Below are 19163 nucleotides of genomic sequence, written 5' to 3' on the forward strand. Positions count from 1 at the left end.
TACAATTTTAAGATTTTTAGGGCAATGCCAAACAATACATGGACTTCGACACAAGAAAAATTTATGAATCTTAGGAATCTCAACTGAGTTACCAAACATACGAGGGATTTACATGCATCCCAAAATTTGTAATCCCGTGGGATCACAAATTCCTGGAAATTGTGAATTCTGCAACCAAACCCACCATAAGTCATCTGGAGTTCAAGCAATTGCAACCCCCAATCATGAAATTGCTTTAATTTCACGATTTATATTGATTCAAGTTATCTCAATCAACACTTGTTTGTTTATCATTAATACTTAGATTTAGCCAACTGCAAAATATTTTTTCTGTAACCGTAATGTTAATTAATGGATTAGTGCCCTGTCACGTAATTTGGAGTTAACAGTGAAGGTTTTAAAAGAAGACCCTGTTGAAGTTTTGAGAAGAACAGACTAGGGCCCGTGTTTAGTTCCTTAAAGATCGATATCTAACCGTTCATTTGCAAATTATTTATTTACTATTACACACATGTGCAGGGCACGTGCATATTTAACTCGATTATCACAGTGTTATAACAGAAAGAGGGTTTTGCCAATTAAGAATTTAAAAAAGGTATCTTTTTTGAGGGGAATACAAAATCGTTATATAAAGGAAAAAGAGATGGCAGGATATTATGCAAAGGCGATCATAGATTAAGTATTATGTATATCGATCAAACATGGCAGACAAAGGACACATAAAAAGAAAATGTATACCAATCGCAGATCTCTAGATTGCATGTGACAATAAAAAATGAAAGGGAAAAAAAATTCTTTCGATAGGGTTAGGGCTGCACATGGGCGGGTATGGGCAGGTATAAGCTAAAACCAACCTCGCACCCATAGACTGCGGGTTTTTATTTTTTATAACCAACCCCGCACCCACAAACAGCGGGCGGATGTTAATACCCGCCCACTACGGGTTGAGCGGGTATGGGTTTAAGTGGATTTAACCCGCTTTATATTCAATGATCATCTAGTTAACTAAATTTTCTCTCACCTTGCTGCCGATGGCTCTGTTATTGAAAGCCATGTCCAGTAACGTGTGTTGTCCCCCCATGCGATATTGAAACTCCTTGGAAACAACATGAAGCAGTTGCGGCCAGAACTATCAATCCAGCGTTTCTGTGTATAGATTTATAGGTTATACATACAAGATCATTCCAGTACCGAAATAAATAATAAAATTTAGTTTGGACTTGCCTCTTTGTTTTGATTTGAGAAGATCCCAGACCTCCTACGTGCAAGAAGCTCTAGGTACATGTACGGATTCCGTGATATGAGGCTCAGCGGTGAGGTAGAAGATCCATTAGCTGAAATCCCAATGTAAAATATGGAGGGAAATAGTTAGGCAAGTAATAATTTTCTGAAGTCAGTCATATAGAGAGAGAAACGAGAAAAACCTATTAGGAGGGGGGTCAGGCGTTGCATCTGTTTGTCAGAAGGATGATACTCCAGCCTGCTGCAATTTTGAATCTCCAAATTCTTAGGGTTTCATAATGGATCGGACGGCTAGGATTAATTTTATCTAAAGGTATATATTTTGCGGGTTTTTCGGGCGGGTATGGGCGGGTATGAGCTAAAACCAACCTCGCACCCACGGACAGCGGGTATTTTTTTTCATAACCAACCCCGCACCCACAACGGACGGGTATGAACTAAAAACCCACGGATTTAGCGGGTACGGGTGGGTATGGGTATCGTGGGCGGGTCTTGTGCAGCCCTAGATAGGGTAGAGCTCGTGATGATAAAGTTTTGTAATATAATAATAAGAAAAAGTAAAGAGGCAGAGAAGAGAAAGATTTCTATTGATTAGCCTGTTATATAGGTAAAATATCATTTATATAAATGTAAAGAGAAACCCTTAGATTTCTAGTGGGCCGCATTACCCATGGGCCGTAGGCCCTACAACATCCCACTTTTACTTATTTTTTTACAACTAAAAAATAAAAAATGTCCCACTAAGAAAGAAAAATTTCCCCATACGGATCTCTTGGTACAACCACCAAGTATCATCGGACCAACTCAACCATTAGACACTTGCATATTCATTTTTGTTTTTTACAATTACAAGTTCATTTAGTTTTTTTGAAAAATTTGACAAGGAAATACAAGACAATTACGGTGCCAGCAGAAGCTACAGGGATGATAAAAGTGAGCGAGTGGCCAAAGAAAAGGTAATTTCCGATTATGAAAGCCATCAACATTAGTACAATGGCACTGAACATTAGAACATGTGTTACTAGAGCCCGGAGTACCACTGATTTGGCATTTCTATGAGGAATGAGTTTGTTAAAGTAGTGGATGAGTAGAACAATAATAGAAAGGAGCAAGGCAGTGCTGTTGCAACCCACAAAAGCTTTAAAAGCTGGTATGCCATTTAAAGTGGCCAAGCCTAGGCCTGATGAGGGTCCGCCAGTACTTATGTAGCCTCCAGGTAGTGCTAAACCAGTTGTGTACGTAACTGCAGATACAAGTGTAGTCACTAACATCTGGCTTTCAGTTAGTTCTTTTGCACATTCTATAGCTATCTTGTACTTATTCCGTGTTATGGCTCCAAAACTTTCATCTTCTTTATCTATTCTGATTTGGCTTCTCCCATACCATAGCAATCCTCCGTCAAACAGGTACCTATACCCCGCTTGTATAAACTCCCGATGTGGCATATCTGCCTTGTCCTGAAATCAAATAACCCACCAGTAAACACTCCGTACTTAAAAATACAAAAATGTACTATTTCATAGAGAGAGATCGAGAGAGGTACCAGGTCACGAAGAAGAATATCCAAAGCTGTTAAATTATCACCGTTAACGGCCATCTTGTCCACTCTCTTGTCCCTGCTGAGAATTCGCAAACATTCAACACATTTAGACCTAAGAACCAGATGCAGAGGTGTATTTCCTTGGTTATCCTCGTCGTTTATAATATTCTCAGCCAAGTTTGATTTCCCTAAGATATACTTTATCACGTTCACGCTTCCGTTTTCAGCAGCAATGTGAAGAAAGTTTCGCCCATTGTTATCAAGTTCTTCCCAGCATTCTTGGCAGCATTTGGTCACCTCCTCAATTACTTGTATGTTTTCACATTTGAATTTCATGTAAGCAAAGGGCTGGAAACCAAGAGGGCCAACCTTCGTATAGTGCACAGGACCAAGAGTGTCAACCTTAATTAGGTAAGCAATATTTCTAGGCAAACGACTACTTGCTGCAATGTGAAGAGCTGTCTTGCCATCATGGTCCTTCGCCCATGCAATAGAAGGGTCAGCTTCTAGTAATTGAACAGCAACCTTTGGCTTGGAAAAATAGGCAGCATAGTGGAGTGCACTGTTTCCATTTTCGTCTCGTTGATATATAATACTTGGTATTTTCTCGAGTAATAATTTTGTTATTTCTGCATAAGACCTATGTCAAACACAATGATGATAAATGATTTATGGAAAAATTAAGAACTAATTTATCTGACTTGTATACATACCTGAGTACCCTTTAGCTACAGCTACGTGCAGTGCTGTCCTGCCGTTAGGACCGTTATGAGTTGATGAGGATGGACAAATTTTTAAGATTTTAACTACAAACTCATACAACCCTGCTTCGGCAGCAAGGTAAAGTGGGGTTTCACCGGCATTGTTCGGAAAATATTCAACCAATGGATCTGCTTCAATCAACAAACTTCCTAGTAAAAACTTATGGTTACGAAAAGCTTCATGCAACGCTGTATTCTTCTTTTTGTTCGTCATCCTCAATAGCTCATGCACCATAGTGCCTCGATGATTATTATTAGTAGTAGTAGAAGTATTATTACTATGAGCATTTATATGATGCATAAGAGCTTTGACTATATCCGATAATCCTAGCCTTGCAGCAATATGCAGCACAGTATCTCCATTTACGTTTTGCTGCATTATTAATAGCTCAGGCTGTGAACATCTCTTGCAAATTTCCGCTACAAACATCTTTCTCTTGAATTGTGCTGCAACATGTAGAACAGTATTCTTGCGAGTAGCTGTAGTTTGAGTTGTAATATACGCATTTACATCATTCCTTGTAGCTAATAATGTTTCCAGTTTATAAATGTTCCCTGAAGTTATAGCTTCATACAAGCGCGGATCCATGTTTCCCAAAGAAATTTAAGATGGGTATAGAAGATTAATCGAAGTATGTGTATGCTATGAGTGATGCAAATTGATTAGAGCAGATTTATACTATTATGAAGTGGCTTAAGTTATCAAGCCCCTGTTGAACTGCTAGAGACAGTGAACGCGTTTACTCGGAACCAAGAATAAAGCTGAAAATTATACAGTCAAGAAAGCAAGACCAAAAGCTGAAAGTTATGTAGTCAAGTCAAGAAAGATTATAGTTGATGCACAGAATATAGCAAAGAGACTAATTCTACATGGCCATCTCTCGTGCCCGTGGAACTTTAGTATCCACCCAAATTGATGTAAATGACTATTCTTCAGAACCCAAATCTTACGTGAGTGATGATGGGAAGAGGGAAAGATTCAAATAAAAGACTGACCACAAGTGTATGCCATCAAAAGGAAAAAGAAAAACAAAAGTACAAAAAAGAAAAAGAGAAAGTTTGGAGACTACTAGGTCAACCCCCCAACAACACTTGGCATCCTTGCATTGATTGCTCGTTCAACTTTTGAATGTCTCTGTCATAACGAGGCAAACTTTGAAATTTATAATCATTCACAGTATATAGCTTTAACTGGATAGTATTTCAAAGAAAGTCTTTTGGTTATAAGACATTGGCAAAAACGACTAAGCACAACCTTGGGTTGAAGTTTGAACAACTTATCAAGAAGTTGGGGTCGTAGTCGTAGATCCTATTCCTTCCTATTTTCAATCACTACAGGTAGGGTTTTAGGCTTCAAGGATGCTATAAGGGTATACCAATTTTCTTCGGGGGATACCAAGGTCAATATACGACAAAACATCCCCAAACACATGATTGGTACAACACCAAGGAATTTGGTACCCCTATTAACAACAGTAAACCGAGATGCTGATCCTTTGGGTTGGGGTTGTGGGGGACCTTGCATAGATCAATTGGTAAACCGAGATGCTGCATGGTCTTTTGGTCTAATAAGATCCTATTTTGTGTCCGTTTTTGAAGAAGATTTTTGTTAAAGGGAAAGAAAAAATGGATCCGAGGAAAGTGAAAATCGTAGTGGACTCGCTAACTCAGACCTAATCAACATATTTTCTTAACTCGGACCAAATTATCTTTAATGACATTTTAGCTCCGCCGACAATTTCTTTCGCCACTATGGACTCAACCACCGACATCGATGATTACCCAGATCCATTAGTTTTTCTTCGTCAAACTCTGCAATTACAGAGAGAGAAAAACTTAGATAAGTAAAACCATTATCATCAAAAAGTTTGTCCAATCAGTTTTGCATAATCGACGAAGAACCATACTTGAACTCGAAGGATTAGTCGAATCCCCATCAGATGAATCACCACCACACCATAGATTCATTCTCCTTGTTACTCCTTCCGTTCTAATGAAATTTCTACTCCTCAGATTCCCATACGTTGAATCATGGTTATTCAACCATTATGTTATGTCGGAGTTTTAGGCATGTCATGATCTCTTGGTTAATTAGTTATCTAAAGCAAGAAGGCAACATGTCTGTGAGAGAACGTAGAAAACATAACTTAGATTTATATATTTAACTCTCTGGTAAGAACTTAGGGTTAAAATCAGTATTGTATCTGATGCCTCTTTTTGGGGCATTTTAGCTTTTTTATTCTCATATTAGGTTCATTATGATTTGTTTTTCAATTTGATTAACAAAAATCAAGCGACAAAATTTTTAATGCACCTACAAAGATTATCTTGATGGAAATCGCGAGTTTCAGCGATGTTGGTGGCCGTGGGTTGTGGAGTTGATTGAGAAATCGACGTAAGGTCAATAGGGATAGTTTAGTCTAAATCAGAAAATTATGTTGATTAGGTCCGAGTTAGCGAGTCGGCTATGATTTTCCGCTCTCCTCGGATCCATTTTTACTCTCCCTCTAACAAAAATCTTGAAGAATTGGTGTGATATCCATCCAACCCTAAACTTCATGACTACGTATAAAATGAGCTTTCTAAAAGAAACTTTTTTTTTTTGCTAGAAAAAATGAATTATATTAACTGAGAAAGTTACATAGTAGAATTTAGGAATTCAGGGATGTACCCCATCCATTCCCCAGAGGTTCTAGACCTTCTGCAGAACTTTGCAGCTTTGTCTGCCAACATAGTATTGTTTCTTTTTAGAAATTCAAATCTAACTAGACTAAAACAAGAAATGATTGATTTACAGTCATCTATGACTGTTTTATTTTCCCAGTGCGATTGGCTATTACTAGAACTAAAAGAGTCTATAACTGCTTTAGCATCACTGACAAAGCATACTTTATCTAGGCCTTTGTCTTTTGCCCAATTCACTGCTTCCAACAAGGCCAGACTTTCAGCTTCTTCAGCTTTCCTCACATTCCCGGCTTTGAGCTTGCATCCGATAAATGAGCCTGCAAGGTCAGTCAAGACCAAACCAATACCAGATAGGTTAGTATCTTTATCATAGGAAGCATCACTGAAAACTACATGACAATCAATAGGCAAAGAGCTAGTAACTTGATCAATTGTTTTATCCACAACAAGAACTGATCTAGTATTAACATGAATATCAGAGTTGTGCAGATATAGTTTAGTATCATTAACAAGCTTAAGAAAGAGTCTAGCAGTTAAATGATGATTAAGATTTTTCCCCTGAAAAACATGGTAACATCTATCTTTCCAAATGCTCCAAGCAATAGAAAAGACATCACCTGCATTCTTATTTATTGCAACATCTGTAAGCCATTTAATGACCCAGTCTTTCAGATTAATATTCAAAGAACTATCTTGTTCAATAGCATCTGCAAAAGGTGTTATAGACCAAACAACCTTAGAGAAATCACAGTGAAGAATAATATGTTCAGGTAATTCATGAGAACCAGAATTACACATGCTACACAGTGTGTCATGACCATTACTGAATCTAGCAAGAACAGTTTTGGCAGGTAAAATGTATTCATAGCATTTCCAAACAAAGATCTGAACCTTAGATAATATAGGCAGGCTCCACAGGCTTTTATAAACAGGGTTAACACTCTGAGGATTATTCATGAAGACATTTTGGCCAGAAATAACTTGGTAGGCAGACTTAACAGAGTTTTCAATCTTGGTGAAGAAATAACTTTCTAAAAGAAACTTGGGGATTACTTTTCTAGGGTTTTCAATCTTGGTATGAGCTAGCCTTGTTAGCTCAATCTCTGAAGCTCACTCCTTTGTGAGTTTTCAATTTTTATTCTAATTTGCTCTTTTTGTCAAATATTTTTTTCTAAAATTTTGCGGTATCAACCGTTGGCGATGGTTTCTTACGACTTTGTAAGAGTGGATGACTAACCTCATATCACTTGAGTTTGGAGAACTATGATTGCAAGAATTTGGGTTCTTTATCAGACGGATTGCAACGACTCACTCAACTTACACATTTGCAAATTGAAGGTTGCTGGAATTTGAAATTTTTGCCAGATGAAGGACTAGAACGACTCACTGCTCTAAGAAATTTGAGGATCATAGATTGCCATCCGGATCTACATAGACAATGCAGGAATGAGGAAGGACACTACTGGGAAAAGATTTCACACATTCACGAACTTCAAATTGGTTGACCCCAGGTGTATTTAATATTGTTATAAGTACCGATCAAAAAAAAAAATTGTTATAAGTAGCATTTTTTGAACTTAGCTCATGCGTATATCATACAATATTCACATTATTATCCTTAATTATGTTTTACTTTGGATTCAAATGTGGGGTAGCTTGTTAGTTTACAATTTCAATCAGAAAAATGATACATCGATGTAGTTTGATTATATCAAGAAACTTTCAGCTTATTCCTATTGCAGTTAATGTATATGTTTATTAAGGTTTTGTTACCTTGTGAAAGTAATAATATACTAAAAACATATTTAATTGTTTTTAGTTTCCAAGTAATAATAAACACAAACGTAAATTCAATCATCAACAACAAGAGACGAAACATACTACTCCCTCCCTACCTATTATATAGGCGGAATTTTGATTTTTTTTTCTCCCACTAGATAGGCGGAGTCCTATTTCCAAGATGAATTTTCTCCCAAATACCCTTATTTATTGTGCATGAAAAATTGTAATGAGAATAGGACAAAGGGTAAAATAAAAAATGATATGAAATGTTATGAATCCAAAACAATTTTTCTTAATCTAAGAGAATTGTCCCCTCCGCCTATATAAGTGGTACCGAGGGAGTAATATTTATTTTAATTTTCAAACACCGACAGCAACCACAATATAAGTTCCAAATGTCATAAAAACAGGCACAAGAAAACAACAAGAAATGCTTTTTAAATTGAAATTTAAAAACACAGATAAACTGTAATACAACTGTTCTTTTATCTTATTTGTAAATGTTACCTTAAGTTAAAGATGCATATACAAGATATAGATGATCTACGATTGAAGTTTGTATACGAGTGATGCAAATTGATTAGAGCATATTTATGCTACTACATACCGAGGCGTAAGTGGCTTAAATTTTCAGTTAGTATTGACTGTTCTTGTAGACTTCGGGAACCAAGAATAAGAGCTGAATAATGCAGACTGCATTCAAGAAACATTAATGCACCAAAGAGACTAATTTTGCTATCTCTCGTGGGCGTTGATTTTCCACCCAATTTGTATTGAAGGACGATTATTCAGAACCCAAATCTTAAGAAGTCTACTCTCAACCCAATCATTATGGCACTGACAGTCTAACACGGTAACACAGTGATAGTCGAAAGAGGGAGGAAGATTCCAACCAACAAATAAAAGGACCACAAGGAGAGTGTACAATGAAATTAAAAAGAAAAAGAGAAAGAATACTACAAAAAGGTCTAGGTACTATTGACTGTTCTTGTGGACTTTGGGAACCAACAATAAAAGCTGAATAATGCGGACGCATTCAAGAAACACTAATGCACATTAAATTCAGATAACTCCAACATATGATAACTCCCATGGCAAACCCATTTTTTCCGATGAAATGGATGTTTACCCACGCCCAGATAGAGTTGTGTCAAATGGTAGTTTGGTAGATGGTCTGTTTGTTGATACGAGAATTCTTAAGGGCATCGGAAGAAAATTGTTGCAAAAGGCAAGATATATAGGGAACTACCTGAAACCATGATTGAAATGTGCGTTTCTTCTAAAATTGTGACCGATTTGAAAATGCTTCCAAAAGAGTGATCATGACCGGTCAACGGACATGTATGTCCTAATCTATTACGGAAATACCGAATTTTATCCTATCCGTATGTGTGATATGTGGATATCGGATTTTTTTATTATTACTTTTTGGTTTTTATAATATTATGGTAAGTTTATTTTTGATTGAGGCCCCACCATTTTTTTACTGATGCCACGTGGATGTGTAGTAAGGATCAAGGTTTGAAAAACGGCCGTTTTTTCCGAAAAAACGTCCGTTATAACGCTCACGCCCATATACCGTGCCCGTGAGGCTCACCAACACGCTTACCTAAATAACACCGATAAATAGGAAAAAATGGCGTTATTTAGACCCGTTATAACCGTTTTCACACCTGTGATTACCGTTTTTCTAAAATTAATATTTCAATTTTTTTCTTCTAAATAACATTTTAACACACGTTTTTTACACCGTATTTTCCGTTTTCATACCGGTTAAACCCGTTTTTAAGGAAAAAAAAGTTGAGTTGGAGAAATTCTTATTCAATTTTTAATTTCAAACTTACAACTAAAATTTTATAAATAATCATTAAACACTTCAAATTTTATAAACTTACAATAAGTAACCTAGTGACAGTAGTGCTTGAAATTTTAAACTTAGACAAACCAACTTGTACCGGCATTTTTTTTCGACTTATTCAAGTATTTTCTGTTTTCTCGACGATTCTCAGTTGATTCCTCCTCCTCTTCCTCCGCCTCATATTGGTTCACGTAATGCATTTGGCTGTCGTAGTTAACAGTATCGTCATCTTCATAACCATAGTCTTCTTCCTCATTATCATTACGATTATCTACTTCATTATTGATATTAATATTGGAATTATACTCTTCATTAATTCCTCGGGTATCTTCTTCTGGACGATCTTCAGTGTAATGAGAATTGTATATGGGATTTTCATTTTCATGACCTTGTGTATTGTCTCCAAATGTTAGGTTACCAAAGTCATAAACAAAGTTACTCACTGGCAACCTTTGATATGAGATTTCAACTTCTGGATCATGCCATTCGTATGGTGGAGGGAGAGGCTCTGGATTATTAGCTGCTTCCTCTTCCAATTCATTTAACCAATGTTCTTCCTGAGGTAAAACTGGTGTTTCATCATCCCCTGCTATCCAATCAAGCATATTTTCATCTGTCAGCAGGCTATGAACATCGTGGACATCGATGTTATGTCGCTTTGCTTTACCTTGAACTCTTTGCTGCTCCAATCTTAAATTGTACTGAACATATACCAAATCGTTTATTATTGACGAAACTAAACGGTTGCGTAGTTTGGTGTGAATTCTTTCAAACACACTCCAATTCCTCTCGGATCCAGACGATGTGTTTGTCTGGCTTACTATCTTTACCGCGATCCTCTGGAGTGATGGAAACTGAGCACCGTATGACAACCACCAGCTTACAGGATCACCTTGCAGAGCAGCCAATCTTGCTGATGGTGATGCAAATTGGCCTTGCATCATTTGCATTCTTCCCGCCTAAAAATATCAAAAACTGTGAATAGAAATTCATATAATTACGAAATTAATTGTTAATAAAAATTCACACCTCTAGCATGCATGTCGCTTGTTCTTGAGGGCTACTAATCATTTTTTATATAACTTCACTGAGACAAATTTGGGGCTGAGAAATTTCATTGTTGATGAGATTGGATGCTGGGTTGTAGATATAATATGGATTCAGAAAATGCGCTGCAGCATGAAGAGGAGAACTCAACTGATCTTTCCATCGTCGGTTAATCGCACCTACAATAGAATTATTTCGAGTTTTACCCAAACCCCTTTCTATAATTTCCACACATGTAGCAAGTGCATGAAACAAATAACCCATGGTAGGTTTATCTGAATCCAAGAAACGGATCATTTTCAATAAAGGACCAACCATCATGCATGCATTTTGGCATGTGTGCCAAAACATCTCATTCAAAATAATGGTTTTCACATCTTTAGCCGTACGAGTTTTTCCTTCTGGCGAGTTCACAAATTCTTGGTCTACAAAAAGACTCTCGATTGCATTACCTTGTTAAGCCAGGGCGCAATAGATTGCGTCCCCCAGAATGTTGTCTGAATCTAGCAAGAACCCAACCATGATTATAAATAAATTTACTGATTTTTCTAGCTTCTGAAATCAATGATACTTTTGATTGCGATAAAATTTGTCGCAAACCTTGTTAAGCCAGGGCGCAATAGATTGCGCCCCCCAGAATGTTGTCTGAATCTAGCAAGAACCCAACCATAATTATAAATAAATTTACTGATTTTTCTAGCTTCTGAAATCACACCTTTAACAAAGGGGAACTTTTCAGTATCTTCCAACATCAAATCCAACACATGAGTTGCACAAGGTACCCAAAAAAATGTACCATACTCTATGGCCAATCTCATACCTATTAAAACAAAATGAGAAATGAATTAATAATATATAAAAATAAACAACTGTAATTAAATTAAGTTGTAATAGTTACCTGCGGCTTTGAATTGGGATCCTTGATCAGTTACTATTTGAACAATATTTGTCGGACCTATATCTTCTATAACCGGTCTGAACAAACTCATCAAATACTCTGCTGTCAACCGATTATGCTCGATGTCAATGCTTTTCAAAAATGCTGTCCCATGGCCACTGTAAACTAAGAAGTTTACAATCGTATGGTTATTTTTGTTTTTTCAACCATCTGACATGAGTGTACACCCATACTCTCTCCAATAATTTCGTTGGACCGACACCACATCCTTCTGAATCCTTTGTTTTTCCTGCCTTAATAATGGGTTCGACAACTTATAGGAAGACGGAGCTCTGTATGATTTTCCGAAATTTGCAACTGCATTGAATGCCTCGTGGTACTGAGTTGAGTTGGCCACATTGAAGGGAATATCATTAGCATAGAAAAACGTCCAACAGAAGAATCAACTTTTTCCCGGCATGTTTTACTTCTCCCAAAATTCGCCATGCTAGGTTGAGAATCCCTATTAGTATTATATTGTCCTCCCATATCTACAGACATCCTAGGTGCTTTGTGTGGTGTACGCATTGAAGAACTAGGTATGTCCATAGAGGCCTGTGGACGCTGTGATGTACCTTCTCCGGCATTAGTATTCTTACTTTTTCGTCCAAAAAGGTTCTTCAACTTCGATAACCCGCCCATTTTATTTTGTGTTACCGGCGCTTGTTCTTCTTCATCTATATCATGCACAGGGTTCCACGGTTCATTTTCATACATATCTTGAATTTTTGTATCTTCATATTCAGTTTCTGGTACTCGTTGCCGTTTTGCTTTGTTTCTGTCTTGCACCCATACTTTTGCTAAATTTTTAATCTCAGGTGGCACATGCATGCAGGGAGTAATTGTATCTCTTTGTTGTGGAAAATGCATTTTGAAACGCGAAATTCCCGCAGATACTTCTTTTTCACAAAAATTACACTTCAACTTTTTACCATCACTCATTACAGTACAATATGCATGAAAAACACCTCGTTTTGCAGATGTTGATCCTTCCATTATATTCTGTAAGTAGGAAATTTCACATAGCAATAATTGACATATATAAATACAAGTTAAGTGGACATATTCCATCAATATAAAAATGGTTAGAGTAGCATTATAATTAGAAATCACAAGTTGCGTTAGTCATTTACTCAACTTGAATATTAAAAGTTGAAATTAAGGATCATGTAGCCTCTCATTTTTTCATGATTGAGAACAGGAATACAAACATACCATACATCAATTCATCATGCCATTTTTTTTATAAAGAAACAATGATTTTTTACGTGCCAACTGATTCAAGTTGATGGACTATTTAATTATGAATATTAACATTTATTAAAACATTTCTTAAATAAATGATAATAAAATGAACAAAAAATCTATATTTCTTAAATACTGTACAACCTCCAAATGCAAAAGAAAAAGATAAATCGACTCCCTGACTTCCTTCTCTCACTCTCTTTTTCTCTAGCTAGTCTCTGACTCTCTTCCTGTTGCATTCCTTGTTGGTTAGTCTTGTAGCAAGTAGCTAAGAGCCTAGGAGTATTATTTGACAACAAAGTTTTGACTGCTTTTGAATCCGAATATGCATTATTGAAATATTGGGGAATGCATTGAACTATTCGAGTGACAACTTGAACATATCAAGTGGATAGTGATAGTATGCGTGTCTAAATATTGTCGGTAGACGATAACTACAATGCATTGTTATAAGTCATAGACTTAGGGTTGTGAATTTTACTAGATATCCATAAATTTGTATGTTAAAAACCCATAAACAAATAAATAAAAAATCAAATAAATAAATTAAACCAAAAAAAATGAAAAAACGTAGTAACAACGTTATTTAGACCTGTTGTAACCGTTTTCACAGCTGTAATTACCGTTACATAGGAAATTCAGATCAAAAATTATTTATTTTTCTTATTTAACCGTTATCACACCCGTTATTTTAAAAAAAACGTCAAAAAAACGCGTTTTATTCCTATATAACGCGTTTTTGACCCAAAACGTGCTCACACCCGTCAAAACACGTTATAACGGTCACGCCTAGTACCTGTGACCTGGGCCGTGACCCGTTTTTCGAACCTTGGTAAGGATATGTAGACATCCAGAATCTAGGCATAATATGATGTTTGATAAGTGTAGACAACCATGTTTCTTTCTCCTACACATCGAACATTAATCATAATTAACAAAGAGATTAATCATAATAAAAAAAAGATTAATCATAATTACAGAAAGATTATACTACAAAAATAAATGATTATACAAGAATTATATGGGATTAAAGAAAAATTATTAGGCTAATAGTGACATTAATTTAATCTGGGTTTCACTTCTATATCTTCGACTTCAACTCTCCCAAAGAGCTACCCCTTTTTCTTCCACAAAACACCCCACACACCATCGGAATCCTTTTTTCCTAAAGTGAAGCTCATCAATAAGATCTACATATCAGGTATGGGAAATCCCATTTTTCAGAAATCAAAATAATGTTTGATTTTGTAAATCATAGAAATTTGATTTCTAATTTTTTTAGATTTTGAACTCCATGTAGATCGAAATATGTTCTGATCGGAAATTAGGGTTCTCCATATAGATTGACAATAAGTCATTTTAGGTTATGATATAGTTGATTGTGGTATTTTGTCGATATTGATTTTTCTTTAACAAATGATGATAATGAAAAATTGGATAGAAATTTTCATTTTGATTTCATGAAATAGGTTCAAATAGGGGTTAATAGGAAGTTTCTTAGTGGGTTGGATACGGATTCTGATTGCGCTACTGTTTGATTTTGGTAGTGCGGTTTTTAAAGACGATTCAAGCAGAAGAGTTAGATTAATATCATTGTGGATCAGCGTGTTAGACAGTCTCCTGAAATGCCAGTCTCAATGTGTAAGCATTATTCTGCAGTAGTGAGAAAATGAATTTGGGTTATCTTCAGTTCACAATGAAATTTTGTTGAAGTAGTTATTCAACACCCTTTTTGTTGCACCCTTTTCTGTAATTACCATCGAAGTAATTATTGAAGCCATATTTACTTCAAAGTGGAGGCCCTTATTGGGGTACTAGTCGTCTCATAATTTGGAGTGGTACATGGAAAAAAGAACATTGCGCTAAAAATGGCTTTCTGATCTCATTAGTTTATGTTTCAGGTTAAGTGGTGCTAAAAATGGGTCTTTGTTTCGAAACTCCAGCTCTATTTGTTTTTCACAGAACGCAGTATATTTTCGATTCTCAAGGAAGGAAGAAGACCATTTGTGGGAAAGTTTCTGTTGCAAATCCCACCCCAAGTTTGATTTTGATTTTTGAAGTTATTTAATTTTGGGTTTTCTGTTATTTGACTATTTCTAGTATGATTCCACACAAGACCAAGCGAGGCTGCTGTAGTTTTTAACCGAGGCTTATGAGGGTATTCCAACACCATGGTTATCCCTGATGCTCTCAAGTAAGATCTGGTTCCTGTTTTTCTTATGAATTTAGGGTTTTATTTGATGGGTTACAGATGTGTCTCTGAATCGTTTTTCTGTTTCTAGATGAGAATTAAAATTTCACTGCATATCATTTTTTGGTTCAATTTTATTTTTCCGGTGAAGGATTTATTTTGATAACTCATTCTGTTATCTGTTGTGTGTGTAGTAGATGCATGAATAGAGCTTGGCCTGGTCTTGGAGAAGCTCTAAAAGGTAGCATTGAGAATAAGATTCATGGGTAAATTCTCTAACTCCACTAATCTATTGCTCGATTTCATATTTAAGGAAACGTGCACTGAAAATGGGATTCTGGTTAACTTGTTGTATGTTTATTTTGGGCAGGATGGCAACGGAACAAGGATCGTTGATGGAAATTGTATCCAGAAAATATAGTGATAACTTCAAAGTTAAGAGTTTTCCTTATATTTTTTTTGTGATAATGCTTTGTAGCTTGATCAGCTCAGTCGATTTATCCATAAGTTGTTTTGTTAATCTTAGTAGGTTTAGTGTGCGATCTATTTTCTAACCGAACACAGGGCTCTTTGGGTTAATCTCACTATGTCAAGTTTTCGATAACATTGTCTCAGTAGGTTACGTGTTCGATAGATTTTCTTATAGTGTTGTTGTTTGTTCTTTTGGTTTATGAGCATTGCTTTGTTGGTTTCTCTGAACTGGTGATTCAAGTATCTTTTTTAGTATCAATTTGTTCAGTAGTTTGATCCGGCTTTTCAATTTTTGGCTTACTAAACTTTTCTTAAAACTACTGTAAGAGTGTACTATGCTAGTGTGCATGCTCATTTAGGAAGAACTGGAAGCAAAAGAGTTGACTTGGAGTTTGTTTCTTAGACAGTTGTTTGTTTTCTATATTGTTGTCTTCCTTAGCTAGTCATTTCCATATCTTTTCTAGATTGTGTAGTCATTTGATTCTACTGCATCTCTGTTTTTCCCTTTCTAAGTACTCGAATAGAAAATGTTGATTGTATCTATTAAGAAATGAAACTTTCATGCGTGTTGGAATGTACCTTCCCAAATAGCATGGACAACCTGACAACTCATACATGGTTGTTTAGCTTTGTATTCAAAGCTTACCGACAACAACTCATGGACAATTCATTGTTCTTTAGAACTGTATTCAGAGCTTACTGATGATAATGTTTTAAACAGGCAGTTCATTGTTTAGAACTGTTAATGGTGACGACTCATAGATTTTTTGTGAATATTTGATTTGATTTGTGTTACTGAATTAAGAGTTATGGAGTTGAGCAAGAGTACACCCTCCGCAGAAGTATGTTTACACAAGGTTGATGTCTACATCTTAGATTTTGTTTTATGGGAGTTATTGACTAATTGAATGCTATTTGAGGGCAGCTTATGATGCTGCACCTAAGGTGAGGCAGTGCCCTTCTCTATGTATGTCCTGTATTTTTACATTCGCTTGTGCAGATTTGCAAAAGTAACTGGATGCTGATCTTGTTGGCAAAATGGAAATTGTATCCCTGGATTTGTTCACTTGTTTGCTTTCTTCATTTACAAGCTTACCGAATAGCAACATAGACATGTAATATTTCGTATGATGGGTTTTTCTTGTGAAGGTCGGGTCGTATATGTTTCCTTTCCTGTGGTTTTGCATATAGGTTCATCACCGTACTTTAATCACTTTTATTGAGGTTATTCAAGTTAAAGGATAAAGAGCACCATTCTTTTTCCTGTTCTGATTTTAGATTTGTATGTCAGTTTATGTTTTCAGTTTTTAGGGCTCTCTTTGTTGTTCTTATTTATTTTAACAAATAAATATGAATGGGTGGAAATCTGATTCTCAAGTGTTTCAAGAAATGGTTACCATTTGGTATATTGAAATTGGAATTAACGGAGAATAAATTTTAATTCCTTTCTTCCTATTCAGGTTTTTAGTTTGTTCACATCTTGTAGAATAAAACTAATGCAATAACTGTACAGGGCTTGAACCACTACTGCTGATGGATTTAATGTTGGTGGTCTGGTGTGCTGGTGGTGCTGTTAGGCGAGTGAGGTTGCCGCTGTTGTTAGTGGTGGCGCTTGGGGTGTTGATGTTGTGACTTGGCAGTTGTATTTGTATTGTTGGACTGCATTTGACTTGGCAATAGTGAGCTCCTCCTCCTTTCTCCCTTACCCCCTTTCACTTACTTATCATGTTTTGTGCTTGATTTCACTACAATTGGACTCATTTGCACTTTTTGTGCCATAAACGAATGGTCTGAAATAGGCTGTACATGGGACTGTACATAGATGGAAAATTGTTTTGTTGTCGAATTGAAATACACTAGCAAGTCTTGTTTCGCATGTTACCATCACCTCAGACTTCCCCCTTGTGCATTTGTAAGTTTCGGTAGTTTTATGAGTAGTTCTAACCATGTTCCCTTTTCTTATTTTATCGCATTTTGATTTGTAGAAATACATACCATGGTCAGGATGTGGGAGTTCGCGAAAAATTCACTTTTTTTTTCCTGTCGTCAAAATCTAATTGTGTTTACAGCCTTCTCTGCTAGCTACAAGACTGGTTTAGATGTCATTTAATTGTGTTAATGTAATATGCCTATCTTGATTTTAGCTATATCATGAGAACCAAATTTTTTGGGTAGTTGTATTTTCTGAGTCTTTGTTATTTTTCGTGAAGCATTTCCAGTCAATTGTAGATGAGTTGAGTTATTTTCGTGAGATGACATAAACTGATGTAAATTGTATTGCTCTTTTATGGCAGGAGTGGGAGAGACTATACCTGCACGAAGACCTGATATATTTCCAGTCCAACTTAACGGAAGCAACGGTTTCACCACCATTGTCAGCAGATCCTCCAGAAGAAAAAGAAAAGGAGGAAGATGATCTTGAAGGTGAATTTTTCTTAATCGATGTTTCCTTATTGTCCTTAGTGTGCTAGTTTTCAGTGGCCTTATAACTTTGTATAACTTACACCTAATTTTAGTCATACAATATATGGACCCTTGTAGTTTGAATCATTAATATGGTTTTAGTTGTAACAAACCACTTTTCTAAGTTTCCCTCGTCATAATATCTATTTTTCGTTGCTGGGTCATAAGATTGATGATGTTATTAAAGCATATGATTGCTCCCCAGCTAAGCTATCTCCCATCCACAATCTTAATCTAATTCAGTGTTGGGTGCTTTTATCTAGTAGCTTAACCATATTTTTATTAGTTAGGTTCAATTTTTGTGATGTTGATCTTGAATTTAAATAAGGAGATGGTGAGAGCTATCTATTGTCATGAAGTTATTTGTTGTGCTATTATTCAAATGCCATCATACAGTTTGAAGTTCATTTTGGTTAACTGTGAAACTTTATTTTTGATGCAGCTGCAATGATGTCTTGGTTGATGGTAAGATCACTGTTGCTGCTGGATAAGGAAATTTTGGAAAGGGTTGTCCTTCTGCAGTTGTGCTCTCAAGCAAGCCAGTGCCAAGGTCATAATGACTGAAATTGTTGTTGAAATTTTTAGTATCACTTCTCTATAAGAACCTTGAACTTATTAATTGGCAGCTGAATCCTTTTTTTTATGAGTTTGGACTAAATTTTATGAATGCAATTCAATGTAATGGAGCTGTCATTTTGTATCAAATGAATCCGGTTTTATATGGAATTTGAATTTGGAATTGTTCATTTGAATTTTAGTAATTTAATTTGAATTTCAGTGTAATTTGAATTTGAATCAGAATTATTTTAGTTCAGTCAGAATGGCCGGATTCAGCCAGCCAGATCTGACATTTTTTTATGTTAAAATAAATCAAATCTACGATGTAATCCAGGTGTCGTGTATAGAGACACCTTGAAAGTATCGTAATTTAGGGGCAATAT

General features: G+C 36.0%; 2 protein-coding genes and 1 long non-coding RNA gene across 5 annotated transcripts; 1 reads left to right on the plus strand and 2 right to left on the minus strand.

Annotated features, from left to right (window-relative positions):
- Positions 1-2096: 2096 nt before the first annotated feature.
- On the minus strand, positions 2097-4132 carry LOC113316414 (ankyrin repeat-containing protein At5g02620-like). Its single transcript, XM_026564599.1, has 3 exons — positions 3496-4132; positions 2786-3411; positions 2097-2699 (listed from the first exon to the last, which is right to left on the minus strand). Exons 1-3 carry the CDS (start codon positions 4130-4132, stop codon positions 2097-2099), a joined length of 1866 nt encoding a protein of 621 aa, XP_026420384.1.
- A 2048-nt stretch (positions 4133-6180) lies between these two features.
- Positions 6181-7185, minus strand: LOC113316415. Its single transcript, XM_026564600.1, has one exon. It carries the CDS (start codon positions 7183-7185, stop codon positions 6181-6183), a length of 1005 nt encoding a protein of 334 aa, XP_026420385.1.
- Positions 7186-14140: 6955 nt separating this feature from the next.
- On the plus strand, positions 14141-18979 carry LOC113318389. 3 transcript variants are annotated; one of them, XR_003344492.1, is made up of 8 exons: positions 14141-14298; positions 14645-14738; positions 14999-15291; positions 15483-15554; positions 15659-15722; positions 17273-17438; positions 18054-18183; positions 18665-18979. It is a non-coding gene; the product is annotated as an uncharacterized LOC113318389 (long non-coding RNA). The 3 variants fall into 3 exon arrangements; XR_003344493.1 differs by having other exon boundaries at positions 15486-15554; XR_003344494.1 differs by lacking the exon at positions 14645-14738 and having other exon boundaries at positions 14155-14298.
- The last annotated feature ends 184 nt before the right edge of the window (positions 18980-19163 follow it).

Source organism: Papaver somniferum, chromosome 10, assembly GCF_003573695.1.
Source record: "Papaver somniferum cultivar HN1 chromosome 10, ASM357369v1, whole genome shotgun sequence".
Classification (NCBI taxonomy): Eukaryota; Viridiplantae; Streptophyta; class Magnoliopsida; order Ranunculales; family Papaveraceae; genus Papaver; species Papaver somniferum.